This window comes from Mesoplodon mirus (genome assembly GCF_964341445.2).
Source record: "Mesoplodon mirus genome assembly, chromosome: 9".
Lineage (NCBI taxonomy): Eukaryota > Metazoa > Chordata > Mammalia > Artiodactyla > Ziphiidae > Mesoplodon > Mesoplodon mirus.
In genome coordinates this window covers 59,366,415-59,379,645 of record NC_138985.1, presented here as the reverse complement: position 1 = coordinate 59,379,645, position 13,231 = coordinate 59,366,415, and the positions used below count along the sequence as shown (strand labels likewise).

Below are 13,231 nucleotides of genomic sequence, written 5' to 3'. Positions count from 1 at the left end.
ATTTGACACAGGTAATCTAGAAAACATGTAGAGTAGTTGCTATATTTTACCAGCCTTGCATACCTGGAATAAACCCTACTTGATTGTGGTATATAATTCTTTTAATATATTGGTTGATTTGATTTGCTCATCTTTTGTTGAGGATTTTTGCATCTATGTTCATGAGAGATATTAGTCTGTAGTTTTCTTGTAATGCCTCTGTCTGATTTTGTTATTAGGTAATGCTGGCCTCACAGAATGAGTTAGGAAGTATTTCTTCTGCTTCTATCCTCTGAAAGAGACTGTAAAGAATTGGTATAATTTCTTCCTTGAGGGTTTGGTAGAATTCACCAGTGAACCCATCTGGGCCTGGTGCTTTCTGTTTTGGAAAGTTATTAATTACTGATTCAACTTCTTTAGTAGATACAGACCTTTTTATATTGTCCATATCTTCTTGTGTTGAGTTCTGGCAGATTCCTTGTGTCTTTCAAGGAACTGGTCTATTCATCTAGGTTATCAAATTTTTAGGCACAGAGCTGTTTATTACTATTACTACTTTATTATCCTTTTAATGTCCATGGGATCTGTACTGATATCCACTTTTTCATTTCTTATATTAGTAATTTGTATCCTCTTTTTTTTTCTTAGCCTGGCTAGAGGCTTATCAATTTTACTGACCTTTTCAAAGAACCAGCTTTTGGCTTCACTGATTTTCTCTACTGATTTCCTGTTTTCAATTCATTGATTTCTGCTCTAATTCTTATATTTCTTTTCTTCTGCTTACATAGGATTTAATTTGTTCTTTTTCTAGCTTCCTAAAGTGGAAACTTAGATTATTGGAGTAGTTGCTATATTTTAAGTAAGAATCAAAAGAGAGCATCTGGGCTAGTAAGAGGGAAAAAAAGTTATGATACTAGAGTTAAAAGTGAATAGAAATGAAAAAGCCTTATAATTTTGAATTGAAAAAAAGCATGAAGACTCACAAAGACCACACTGTAGCCCTGGAAAAAATACTGCATTGGTAGAGAATAAAACTGTAAGCCCCTTAAAAAGGCAGGGAACCTCTCGCAAGACTGACAAAGATTAAAACAAGAGAAGATACAAATCACCAATAACAGGAAATGCGACATCACAACAGATTCTGCACCTATTAACAGTACAGTAAGAGAATGCTACAAACAACTTTATGCTCATAAATTTGACCAGTTCCTCAAAAACTACAAACTACCAAATGCCTGCCAAAATGAAACAGACAATTAAGGACTTTGAATTTATAAAGAATTTATAAAGAAATCTCTAGGCCCAGATAGTTTCAGTGGAGATTTTACAAAACATTTTAAAGAATTAACATCAATTTTATACACTCTCTTCCAAAAACAGAACAGGAGGGAACACTTTTCAACTTATTTTATGAGGCCAGTATTACCCTGAGAGCAAATCCAGACAAACGCAGTACAAAAACAGAAAACTATAGGCTAATATTGCTCATGAACTTACATGCAAAAGTCCTCAACAGAATATTAGCAAACAGAACCCAACAATGTGTGGGTTGGCCAAAAAGTTCATTTGGGTTTTTCCATAAGACATTATGGAAAGAATAACAGACCACGACCAAGTGGGATTTATTACAGATTCGCAAGGTTGGTTGAACATTTGAAAATCAATCAACCTTATTTACACCCTACCAACATCCTAAAAAAGAAAATTCATACAATCATATCAATTGATATAGAAAAAGTACAGGGAGACCATCACCTTATTCATCACCACGTTCCCAATATCTAACAGCAGGCACTCAAAAATATTAGTGAATGAATGAATGCTTTCCATATCTGGTATCAACAACCCTATATAACAGATGATCAAAACCCAAAGAGAAGAATTAAAAATTGCTAATTAGTGAAAATGAGCACATTTTAACAACATACCTTTCCTCCCGTGAGTAAAAGGGCTCCGTTTCTAAGTCCTGCCACAAGGGCCATCAGCTGCCGAGACAAAGGGCGTCCTAGGAGGCTATGAGTGATGTGCTCCACCGAGGAGACGCCTAAGGAGTTCACTCCTCTGCAAACATGTAAATTGCATGATAAAACACTGAAACGGTAAAATCTAGCTATAAAAAATTCTGAAACTTTTCTTCCCAGGCTACTTAATGAGTTAATAAAAAGAGTAAAATCTTAAAAATGCTCCCTTACTTGAAAGTAAAATGAATTAATGCCAACTGAGTCACAGATTTTAGAACTATTTTTATTACTTGCAAACATGTGCAGTAACTAAAAGTTTTGTCCTAATAGGACTCCTTAAGGAATTTGTATTAATGCATACAAATATCCCCCTGAAAATGATTTCTGGTTTGTCATCCAACATTATCATAAATGGGTGCTTTTAAAGTGTTAGCATAATTGAAGACTTATTTCCTCTTAAATGTCATTTTTTTTTTTTTTTTTTTTTTTTAATTTATTTTTTGTGGTACGTGGGCCTCTCACTGTTGTGGCCTCTCCCGTTGCGGAGCACAGGCTCCGGACACACAGGCTCAGCGGCCATGGCTCACGGGCCCAGCCGCTCCGCGGCATGTGGGATCTTCCCGGACCGGGGCACGAACCCGTGTCCCCTGCATCGGCAGGCGGACTCTCAACCACTGCGCCACCAGGGAAGCCCTTAAATGTCATTTTTGAAATCCAGTTTCAATCTGTAGATTATACAAATATGAACTTTGACCTACTTCCTGACTCTGCCAGTTTATTTCTGAAAATAAATACCATAAATTCCTAAAATTAGTCTGAAGAGATTTTACTTTATACTTGAATATTATGCCACATTTAAGCATTGTTACTTTATAGTTTAATCCTTTTACTAAAACATTTATAGACTATACTATTACAGGAAATCAAATCACTACTACTATATCTACTAGAGGCCTCTGTGAAGAATTCTAAGAAGTAATGTTTATGTGAGATTCTTATATTGTATTAAGAGCTAAAGAAATTGAGGAGGTTCTTTTCAGGTTTGTTTGTCTTAAAGTTGAGGAAAACACTAATAACCCCAATCAGTACATCAATAAGATAGTGAAGGAATAACTTAATTTGAAATATTTTTAAACAGTCAACTAATGTTTTTGGATTTAACTTTTAAAATTAATTTATTAATTTTAAAGGATTATTGTTTTATTCAAGCATGTATGATCCAGGTCATATCTAATTGACTCTCTTTTCAGAAATCAAATCTCAAAGTAAAATTTCTAGTAAGTTTCAGACTTTTAGTTATCTAAGAAGAGAAGGCAAATCACAAAGCCAGGTGTGAAAACAGAAACAATCCTTGAAAAAAATATTTACTATTGCATTAGTAAGACGAGTCAATGATTAACATCTAATTTAACATTTACACATAAAAGCCCTGGCAAAGATAATGTCAAACATGTCTAAACATGCTAGTTTGGCCATAATTTCTTACCCCAAGCAGTTCAGCTTTAAAAAAGGAAGAATAAAGTCAATTTCCTCACTGTTTTCTTCTTTTACCATAGGATCCAGAAGGACCTATAGTAGCAAGGAAAAATCAATTTTACATTTCAAAGTTATACCTTTTGCCTGTTTTTCTTGGGTCCCAGGAAACTGAATTGCTGATTCTGTTACACCAGAGAGAAAAGATATATTGTACATGCAAGATTATAACTTAAAATAGCCCTAACAATAATAATTTACTCATCCAAGGAATATAAATATTTATAGTTAACAAGCAGTAAAGAATGTCATCTTCTTAATACAGTTTACAGATATATCTTTATTTGCAATTTTGATTTGTGTCACATTTATTTCTTTTCACAATCTTACATTTGTATCTTCTCTGAATGGTATTCCTTAAATTATATTTCAAAAGTAGACAAATAATGTCTAATTTCAAACCACCAAAATTCTAAATGACTAGAGGATCTTTAATTCTATAAGGACAAGAGTGAATATCCTAACCAAAACATAATATTCTAAAAGGAGCACTTTAAAAATATTTCTGGAAGTGATCTGATAATATTTGTTAAGAGTTGAGAAATAAAGAACTGACAAAATAACATGGGTTGTGCAGCAAAACTGCAAATAAAAATATGGATTAAAAATATTAACCCCCTAAGCTAAGTTTTCATTTATTTCAGTACTAGAAGATTTTAAAATCATGATCCACTTGCCAGTTAACACGACCAATTCTATTCTTAAAACTTAACTGTGTGGAGGCATCAATTTCAAATTTAGGATAAATCAACAATTTGTTTAGATAAGTTAAAGAGATTATAGAATAAAATATTTTAAGTCAAGTTACTCCTTACTCTTTTTTTTTTTTTTTTTTTTGTGGTATGCGGGCCTCTCACTGTTGTGGCCTCTCCCATTGCGGAGCACAGGCTCCGGACACGCAGACTCAGCGGCCATGGCTCACGGGCCTAGCCGCTCCGCGGCATGTGGGATCTTCCCGGACCGGGGCAAGAACCCGTGTCCCCTGCATCGGCAGGCAGACTCTCAACCACTGCGCCACCAGGGAAGCCCTATTCCTTACTCTTATCATTCAAGTTTCTAATACACTTTAGGATGCAAGGTAACAGGTAAATTCATACTTTAGAATCAATCACATGTGAAAATATTATTTCATTAAATACTCAATAGCATGTCATTACTTGTATTGTCATCTTCTGTAGCAGATTGGTACTCAACAGAAAAAGAGTTTCTTCTTTTTCCTTTTCCCAAGAATGAACTATATTCAGAGAAAACTCCTTCAACCCTATTAAAAGGAAGGTAATAAATGTAGTTAGTACTGAAGCTGAGATGTAATAATTTAAAATTTAAATTTATTTAAATTTAAACAGAGCCATTCTTTGATACATAAAATCTACTGTTTAATATCATTATTAGGTTTCCTGTTCATACATATCACAAGTTGGAAAAACAATGAAAAAATTTCTGACTTCTTTAATAGGAAAAATATTGAAATAACAAATAAAATATGCTCACCATCTTTCATTTCCAACTTAATATATTCTTCCTCTGATACTAGCAGAGGAAGTGTGGTCGTAGTAGACTGCTGTAGCCATGAATAGAACACAGTTTTTATGTCTTCTTCACTTACGTCTTTAAGCTGCCAGAGGAAAGGAAAGAACAGTAATGATATTCTAATACATGAACTTAACCTTAACATTCTTATTTTAACACCTTATCTTGCCAATAAAATGATGTTCATAGGCACAGATTTTGGATTTGACATTACAGTACGAGTACAGCACAGCCTGAAGAAACATTTACACAAGTGGCAAAGTTTTAAACGCTCCTTTTCTCTATGCCCAGTGATACACACACCATAATCTAGCTCACTTGATAACCATTCCAGCCCCATTCTCCCTTGCCTCCCTCTACTGTAGAGCAAACTCTAGAGTGGGAGAGCAAACTCCTCCACTCCCAGCTTGGAACTGTGTGTGCATGCATGTGGCTGCACTCCGGCCAATGCTTTACAATCAGCAATCCATGGGAAAGCCTTCTCTTCCTAATTAAAAGGGAGAGAAACCTTGCAAGGAGAAGAATTTTGCTTTGTGCCTTTCCTTCTGCTGCCAAGAATGCAGACGTGATGCGTATTACTACTGCAGATGTCTTGCATCTAAGAGGAGGAGAGGCAAAGGCTAAAGATGGCAGAAGAAAAAGACCAAAGGAGCCTAGATCCTTGGTTACATGGTTTAACCCCTTTGAGCTCCTCCAAACTTCTTTGCGCATGAGAAAAATAAACATTTTATATGTTAGTGTCACTTTCTTTTTTTTTAAGATGGCTGACGTACTCAACAAGTAGAGTGTTAATAAATTGTTCAAAAGGTATTAAGAAATTCTGAGAAAAACACTGCTAATTTTTGATGCTTTTAGATTAAGTTTTAAAAATCTATTTGAAATTAAAAAGGGAATAACAAAAATTCATATATGAAAGATAATTAATATCTGCCTAGGAAAATAAACCTCTATTCTACCATTTATCAACTGGTCCATTTCTGTTATCTCTCTTCATTCAGAGTCAAGCTTAGACCCACTGATTAAGCTCAGTTGAGAATATGCTTACCACCAAAAGCAAGCTAAACTAAGAAAAGGCATCATTTTCCCATTCTTAAAAATCACAGAAATAGTCAGTTACTTCTTTGAATATTATTGTGCAATGGGATTAAAGACCTAAAGGAAGTCATAAAATGAAAATGAAAACTATTTAAAATCAAGACTTTTAGGATCAGAAAGCAACTCATAGTTCCTCTAGAATCAAACATCCTTAAGTCCTAAGTGATATGATCAGCCCAGCTCTTCCAAGGTCATAAAGCTTCCATTAAAGTATACAACTCAGGATAGGAAAGAAATTCGGTAGTAATATTCCATTCCTGACAACAGAAAAAACCAAAAAAACAAAGAAACAATGAGCAGTGGCTAATTATTTTTGTACATAAGACCTAAATTTTGAAAAAAAAAAAAAACCAAGATCAATAACCGAGGCAAAAGCAGAGATCCTGTAAACTTAAAAAAGAAAACTTAAAAAAAGTCAAGAGCCATGGAAGTTCCCTGTTCCAAAGACTTTTATAATATGGTCTACATGTTTAAAGATTTCTTAAGAATATCAAGGTAATATATATAGAAAGCAAAATATCTGACTTTGAAAATCCTGGAGTTATCAAGACAATGTTAAATTTCCTTCACATATTTTTAAAAAAGATACTGAGCAACTAGACAGAGACAAGATGGTAGAGTAGAAGGACTTGAGCTCACCTTCCTCTCAAGGAAACACCCAAATCACAACTGTTATATAACTATCTACAAAAAAGACTAGAACCTACCAAAAAAGATATTCCATGCCCAAAGATAAAGAAGAAGCCACAACGAGATGGTAGGAGGGGTGCTTTTGCAATATACTCAAATCCCATACCCGCTGGGTAGGTGAGCCACAAACTGGAAAATAATTATACTGCAGAGGTTCTCCCACAGGAGTGAGAGTTCTGAGCCCCACGTCAGGCTGCCCAGCCTGGGGGTCTGGCATTGGGAGGAGGAGCCACCAGAGTACTTGGCTTTGAAGGCCAGTGGGGCTTAAGTGTAGGAGCTCCACAGGACTGGGGGAAACAGAGACTCTACTCTTGGAGGGTGCACATAAGGTTTCACATGCACTGGGACCCAGGGCAAAATAGTGACACCATGGGAACCTGGGCCAGACCCACCTGCGGGTCTTAGTTTCCTGGGGAGGTGGGGGGGTTGGCTGTGGCTCACTGTGGGGGCAAGGACACTGGTGGCAGAGGCCCCAGGGAATATTCATGGCATGAGCTTTCCCAGAGGTCACCTTTTGGCACTGAGACCTGGCCTCACCCAAGAGCCTGCAGGCTCCACTGCTGGGACGCCTCAGGCCAAACAACCAACAGGGTGGGAACACAGCCCCACCCATGAGCAGAGAGGCTGCCTAAAGTCTTCCTGAGGCCACAGCCATCTCTAAACACACCTCTTGACACAGCCCTGCCCACTAGAGGCACAAAATCCAGCTCCACCCACCAGGGGGCAGGCACTAGTCCCTCCCACCAGGAAGCCTGCAGAAGCCCCTGGACCAACCTCACCCAGCAGGGGGCAGACACCAGAAACAAGAAGAACTACAATCCTGTAGCCTGAGGAACAGAGACCACAAACACAGAAAATTAGAAGATATGACACAGCAGAGAAACCTGTTCCAGACAAAGGAAAAAGATAAAACCCCAGAAGAACAACTAAGTGAAGTGGAGATAGGCAATATACCTGAAAAAGAATTCAGAGTAATGATAGTAAAGATGATCCAAAATCTTGAAAAAAGAATAGAGACACAGACTGAGAGGGTACAAGAAATGATTAACAAAGAGCCAGAAGCTTGAAAAAACGAACAGATGTACAATACAATAACTGAAATGAAAAATACACTAGAAAGAATCAATAGCAGAATAAATGAGGCAGAAGAATGAACAAGTGAGCTGGAAGACAGATTGGAGGAAATCACTGCCACGGAGCAGAATAAAGAAAAAAGAATGAAGAGAAATGAGGACAGTCTAAGGGACCTCTGGGACAACATTAAAGGCACCAACATTCACATTATAGGGGTCCCAGAAGGAGAAGAAAGGGCCTGAGAAAATATTTGAAGAGATAATAGCTGAAAACTTCCTTAACTAATGGGAAAGGAAACACTCACTCAAGTCCACAAAGCACAGAGTCCCAGGCAGAATAAACCCAAGCAGGAACACACCGAGACACATGTTAATCAAACTGACAAAATTTAAAGACAAAGAGAATATATTAAAAGCAACAAGGGGAAAGCAACAAATAACATACAAGGGCATCCTCATAAGGTTATCAGCTGATTTTTCAGCGGAAACTCTGTAGGCCAGAAGGCAGTGGCACAATATATTTAAAATGATAAAAAGGAAAAACCCACAACCAAGAACACTCTACCCAGCAAGGCTCTTGTTCAGATTTGACAGAGAAATCAAAAGCTTTACAGACAAGCAAAAGCTTAGAGAATTCAGCATCACCAAATCAGCTTTACAACAAATGCTCAAGGAACTTCTCTAGATGGAAAAGAAAAGGCCACAATTACGGGGCTTCCCTGGTGGCGCAGTGGTTGAGAGTCCGCCTGCCGATGCAGGGGACACGGGTTCGTGCCCCGATCCCGGAGGATCCCACATGCCGCGGAGCGGCTGGGCCCGCGAGCCATGGCTGCGGAGCCTGTGTGTCCGGAGCCTGTGCTCCGCAGCGGGAGAGGCCACAGCAGTGAGAGGCCCGCGTACAGCAAAAAAAAAAAAAAAAAAAAAAAAAAAAAAAAAAAAAAAAAGAAAAGGCCACAATTAGAAACAAGAAAATTATAAATAGGATAGCTCAACAGTAAAGGCAAACATAGAGCAAAGGTAGGAAATCATCCACATACAAACATGATACCAAAACCAGCAATCATGAGAAGAGGAGAGCACAAATGCAGGATACTGAAAATACATTTGAAATTGAGAGACCAGCAACCAAAAACAATCTTGTATATATGTACACTGCTATAACAAAACCTCATGGAAGGGCTTCCCCGGTGGCACAGTGGATGAGAGTCCGCCTGCTGATGCAGGGGACATGGGTTCGTGCCCCGGTCCGAGAAGATCCCACATGCCGCGGAGTGGCTGGGCCCGTGAGCCATGGCCGCTGAGCCTGTGCGTTTGGAGCCTGTGCTCCGCAACGGGAGAGGCCACAACAGTGAGAGGCCCGCATACCACAAAAAAAAGAAAAAAAAAAAAGAAAAAGCAATCCAAACACAACACTAAAGATAGCTATCAAATCACAAGAGAAGAGAACAAAAGAGGAAAGGAAGAAAAAAGACCTACAAAAACAAATCCAAAACAATTAACAAAATGGCAATAAGGACATACATATTGACAATTACCTTACATGTATTGATAAATGGATTAAATGCTCCAACCAAAAGACATAGACTGGCTGAATGGATACAAATACAAGACCTGTATATATGCTGTCTACAAGAGACCCACTTCAGATCTAGGGACACATACAGACTGAAACTGAGGGGATGGAAAAAGGCATTCCACGCAAATGGGAATCAAAAGAAGGTTGGAGTAGTAATACTCATATCAGACAAAATAGACGTTAAAATAAAGACTGTTACAAGAGACAAAGAAGGACACTACATTAATGATCAAGGGATCAATCCAAGAAGATATAACAATTGTAAATATATATGCACCCAACACAGAAGCACCTCAATACATAAGGCAAATAATAATAGCCATAAAAGGAGAAATTGACAGTACCACAATAATAGTGAGGAACTTTAACAACCCACTTTCATCAATGGACAGATCATCCAGACACAAAATCAATAAGGAAACACAGGCCTTAAATGACACATTAGACCAGATGGACTTAATTGATATTTATAAACCTTCCATCCAAAAGCAGCATAATACACAATCTTTTTAAGTGCACATGGAACATTCTCCAGGATTGAGCACATGCTGGGACACAAAGCAAGGCTCAGTAAATTTAAGAAAACTGAAATCATATCAAGCATCTTTTCCACCACAATGCTATGAGATTAGAAGTTAACTACAAGAAAATAACTGTAAAACACACAAACACATGGAGGCTAAACAATATGCTACTAAATAACCAATGGATCACTGAAGAAAATCAAAGAAGAAATAAAAAAATACCTAGAGACAAATGAAAACAAAAGCATGACAATCCAAAACCTACAGGACACAGCAAAAGCAGCTCTAAGAGGGAAGTTTATGGCAATACAATCCTACTTTGGAAACAAGAAAAATCTCAAATAAACTACCTAATGTGACATCTAAAGCAGCTAGAGAAAGAACAACAAACAAAACCCAAAGTCAGTAGAAGGAAAAAAACCATAAAGAGCAGAGCAGAAGTAAGTGAAATAGAGACAAAGAAAACAACAGAAAAGATCAATGAAGCTAAAACTGTTTCTTTGAAAAGATAAACAAAAATGATAAATCTTTAGTCAGACTCATCAAGAAAAAAAAGGAGGGCTCAAATCAATAAAATTAGAAATGAAAAAGAAGTTACAATGGACACCACAGCAATACAAAGGATCGTAAGAGACTACTACAAGCAACTACACACCAATAAAATGGACAACCTAGAAGAAATGGACAAATTCTTAGAAAGGTACAATCTTCTAAGATTGAACCAAGAGAAATAGAAAATATGAACAGACCAATCACAAGTACTGACATTTAAACTGGGATTTAAAAACTTCCAGCAAACAAAAGTTAAGGACCAGATGGCTTCACAGGCAAACTCTATCAAACATTTAGAGAAGAGTTAACACTTATCCTTCTGAAACTATTCCAAAAGGTTGCAGAGGAAGGAACACTCCCAAACTCATTCTATGAGGCCACCATCACCCTCACACCAAAACCAAAAATATCACAAAAAAAGAAAATTGCAGGTTAATATCACTGATGAACACAGATGCAATAGTCCTCTACAAAACACTAGCAAACTGAATTCAACAATACATTACAAGGATCATACACCATGATCAAGTGGGATTTATCTCAAGGATGTAAGGATTTTTCAATATCCACAAATCAATCAGTGTGACAGACCACATTAACAAATTGAAAAATAAAAAACATATGATCATCTCAATGGATGCAGAAAAAGCTTCTGACAAAATTCAACACACATGTATGATAAAAACTCTCCAGAAAGTGGGCACAGAGGGAACCTATCTCAAAATAATAAAGGCCATATATGACAAACCCACAGCTAACATCGTCATCAATGGTGAAAAGCTGAAAGCATTTCCTCTAAGATCAGGAACAAGACAAGGATGCCCAGTCTAGCCATTTTTTTTTTCAACATAGTTCTGAAAGTCCTAGCCATGGCAATCAGAAAAGAAAAAGAAAAGGAATCAAATTGGAAAAGAAGTAAAACTGTTGCAGAAGACATGATACTATACGTAGAAAATCCTAAAGAGGCTACCAGAAAACTACTAGAGCTCACCAATGAATTTGGTAAAGTTGTAGGATACAAAATTAATACACAGAAATCTCTTATTTCTATACACTAAAAACAAAAGATCAGAAGGAGAAATTAAGGAAACAATCCCATTTACCACAGGAATAAACATACCTAAGGAGACAAAAGACCTCTGTTCTGAAAACTATAAGACACTGATGAAGGAAATCAAAGATGACACAACCAGATGGAAAGATATACCATGTTCTTGGTCTGGAAGAGGCAACATTGTCAAAATGACTATACTACCCCAGGCAATATACAGATTCAATGCAACCTCTATTAAATTACCGACAGCATTTTTCACAGAAGTAAAACAAAAAATTTTTTAATTTGTATGGAAACACAAAAGACCCCAAATAGACAAAGCAATACTGAGAAAGAAAAACGGAGCTGGAGGAATCAGGCTCCTTGACTTCTGACTATAACACAAAGCTATAATAGTCAAAACAGTATGGTACTGGCACAAAAACAGAAATATAGATCAAAGGAACAGGATAAAATGCCCAGAAATAAACCCATGCACCTGTGGTCAATTAACCTATGACAAAGGAGACAAGAATATACAATGGAGAAAAATCAGTCTCTTCAATAAGTGGTGCTGGGAAAACTAAACAGCTACATATAAAGGAATTAAACTAGACATTCTCTAACACCATACATAAAAATAAAGTCAAAATGGGGCTTCCCTGGTGGCACAATGGTTAAGAGTCTGCCTACCGATGCAGGGGACATGGGTTAGTGCCCCGGTCCGGGAAGGTCCCACATGCTGTGGAGCGGCTGGGCCCATGAGCCATGGCCGCTGATCCTGCGCGTCCAGAGCCTGTGCTCCACAACAGGAGAGGCCACAACAGTGAGAGGCCCGCGTACCGCAAAAAAACAAATAAATAAATAAGTAAAGTCAAAATGGATTAAAAAGCTAAATGTAAGGTTGGACACTATAAAATTCTTAGAGGAAAACATAGGGAGAACACTCTCTGACATAAATCGCAGCAATAGCTTTTTGAATCTACTTCCTAGAGTAATGAAAATAAAAACAAAAATGGGACCTAATTAAACTTAAAAGCTTTTGCACAGCAAAGGAAACCATAAACAAAACAAAAAGCCAACGCACAGAATGAGAGAAAATATTTGCAAGTGATGCGACCCACAAGGGATTACTCTCCAAAACATACAAACAGCCCATGCAGCTCAATATCAAACAAAAAACAAAAAAACAAAAAAACCCACCAACCCAATAAAAAAATGAGTAGAAAAGATCTAAACAGACCTTTCTCCGAAGAAGACATACAGGTGGCCAAAAAGTACATGAAAAGGTGGTCAACATCACTATTAGAGACATGCAAATCAAAATTACAATGAGGTATCACCTCACATTGGTCAGAAGAGCCATCATCAAAAAGTCTACAAACAATGAATGCTTGAGACAGTGTTGAGAAAAGGGAACCCTCCTACACTGTTGGTGTGAATGTAAATTGGTACAACCATTGTGGAGAACATATGGAGGTTCCTTAAAACCTCCAAAAAAATAGAACTACCATATGATCCAGCAATCCCACCCACTCCTGGGCATATATCCAGAGAAAACCCTAATTTGAAAAGATACATGCACCCCAATGTTCACTGTAGCACTATTTACAATAGCCAAGACATGGAAGCAACGTAAATGTCCTTCGACAGAGCAATGGATAAAGATGGGGTATATATATACA

General features: G+C 37.4%; 1 protein-coding gene across 2 annotated transcripts in view; it reads right to left on the bottom strand.

Moving 5' to 3' along the window:
* PEX1 (peroxisomal biogenesis factor 1) overlaps positions 1-13,231 on the bottom strand; it is a 70,634-nt gene that overhangs the window by 38,965 nt on the left and 18,438 nt on the right. For both annotated transcript variants that reach the window (XM_082631656.1, XM_082631657.1), the window contains exons 7-10: positions 4,965-5,088; positions 4,631-4,734; positions 3,427-3,509; positions 1,908-2,040 (exon numbers count right to left, since the gene is read on the bottom strand). In XM_082631656.1, coding sequence (XP_082487782.1) covers positions 1,908-2,040; positions 3,427-3,509; positions 4,631-4,734; positions 4,965-5,088 — 444 coding nt within the window. The remainder of the gene's footprint in view (positions 1-1,907; positions 2,041-3,426; positions 3,510-4,630; positions 4,735-4,964; positions 5,089-13,231) is intronic.